Source organism: Sinocyclocheilus anshuiensis, unplaced genomic scaffold, assembly GCF_001515605.1.
Source record: "Sinocyclocheilus anshuiensis isolate Anshui unplaced genomic scaffold, SAMN03320099.WGS_v1.1 scaffold1558, whole genome shotgun sequence".
NCBI classification, from domain to species: domain Eukaryota; kingdom Metazoa; phylum Chordata; class Actinopteri; order Cypriniformes; family Cyprinidae; genus Sinocyclocheilus; species Sinocyclocheilus anshuiensis.
This window is the reverse complement of record NW_015542412.1, coordinates 7,255-8,959: the sequence shown is the minus strand read 5'-3', so window position 1 is coordinate 8,959 and position 1,705 is coordinate 7,255. Positions and strand designations below refer to the sequence as shown.

Here is a 1,705-nt window from a genome sequence, read left to right as displayed (position 1 = left end):
CAGACATCTGTTGTGGGCGTTCTTGGCAGTTTTTACAAGGCTTTTTTAAATAGTGTTCATTCATATCGATATCGGAATTATATCGTATCGACCGAAATTAAGAAATATATCGTGATATAAATTTTGGCCATATCGTCCAGCCCTAATACATAGCATGAAAGTTTAAGTTAAACTAGCATGCATTTCACAGAAGCTTTTATCCACAGCCACTTACATTGCATTTCATGGTAACGTTATGCATTTGATCAGTTCTTGCATTCCCTGGGAAATCCACATAAAGGGTTCACAAACTTTTTCTGACAACTGTACTTTTTACATGATCATTTCAATTATTTACCCTATAAATCTGATTCATAATATGACATTAATTGATAGGGTTATTAAATGGTATACTATCACATCCATATATCGATATCAATTAATGAATGAACTCACCTTTACGACGATACCCGTGGGAATATGCCTGAGCACCACGCAGTTGCTGGTTTTGTTGGTGGCTTGTCCTCCTGGACCAGATCCACGAACAAACTGTTCATCAAGGTCTTTCTCGTGGACTACTGGCAGGTCAATTTGGTATTTCTTACCAGCAGCGAAAACACACGGCCATCCTGTTACCCGTAGCCACGGCTGATGGAGTATGAGGCTCGTCCCTGTGTTCAGCGATCCCCAGAGCAGCTTCCAGGCAGCGAAAAGGCGCTGATGGACTAAAAGAGGCGAAGTCATCCTTCAAAGTTTCCCCTTGCAGCCACATAGAAGGCCACAAATATACTGGTCGGAATATAAACCAATTACGCGCATTCAAGTAACATCCCTGAAAATAAACGAACACAAAACTCCCAATCTGATAGAAATACACAGCATAATGCAGCAATGTACTACATACTGTACACACTGAACTTCTTCTTCTTCTTCTTCTTCTTCTTGTTTTATGGCGGGTGGCATCCAACGTTAAGGTGCATTACCGCCACCTACTATACTGGAGTGTGGACCAGAGTGACTAACATAACTTTATATACATAAAAAAAAAAACATATAATAATTTTTATTAAAAAAAATACATAAATAAAAAAAACATTATTAATAATAAAATAACAATTATACTTTATATTCTATTTATTAACCCAGTCTCCCTCAAGAATACAATTAAAGAATTATAATTTCCTGTTTGACCGAGTATTTGCTTTGCATCTAGTATCTCCTGTGGTGTCCTTCTGAATATTTCTCTTTCTATAATATATTTTTGGCAGTGACATAGAACATGTTCTACTGATTCCTCCTCCTGACAATACTCACACAGACCTGTGGGATGTTTTCCAATGAGATGTAATGTCTTATTTAGTCTTGTGTGACCCAGTCTTAACCTTGATATTATATTTTCCTCCTTGGTACTTCGCCCTGTCATCCTCATCCTTCCCACTTCTTTCTGGATGTTATAAAGATGTCTGCCTGTACTTCCCTTGTTCCATTTATCTTGCCATTTACTGATGATTTTACTTTTAATTATTGTCTTTATTTCTGCTTTGCTAAATAAAATGTCCATTGTATTTTCTTGCTTGATTGCTTCTTTTGCTAATGAATCTGCTGTTTCATTTTATTTAACTCCCCTGTGAGCAGGCACCCACATAAATGTAACCACTATATTCAAATTATGAAGTCTGAAAAGAGTTTCATATATTTAATTAACTATGTCTTGCCTACCCCGGGA

General features: G+C 36.9%; 1 protein-coding gene across 1 annotated transcript in view; it reads right to left on the bottom strand.

The window, feature by feature from the left end:
* The window catches only part of mtrfr (mitochondrial translation release factor in rescue), a 5,542-nt gene that overhangs the window by 1,391 nt on the left and 2,446 nt on the right, over positions 1-1,705 (bottom strand). Inside the window, exons 2-3 of the mRNA XM_016492775.1 lie at positions 884-896; positions 436-704 (exon numbers count right to left, since the gene is read on the bottom strand). Coding sequence (XP_016348261.1) covers positions 436-704; positions 884-896 — 282 coding nt within the window. The remainder of the gene's footprint in view (positions 1-435; positions 705-883; positions 897-1,705) is intronic.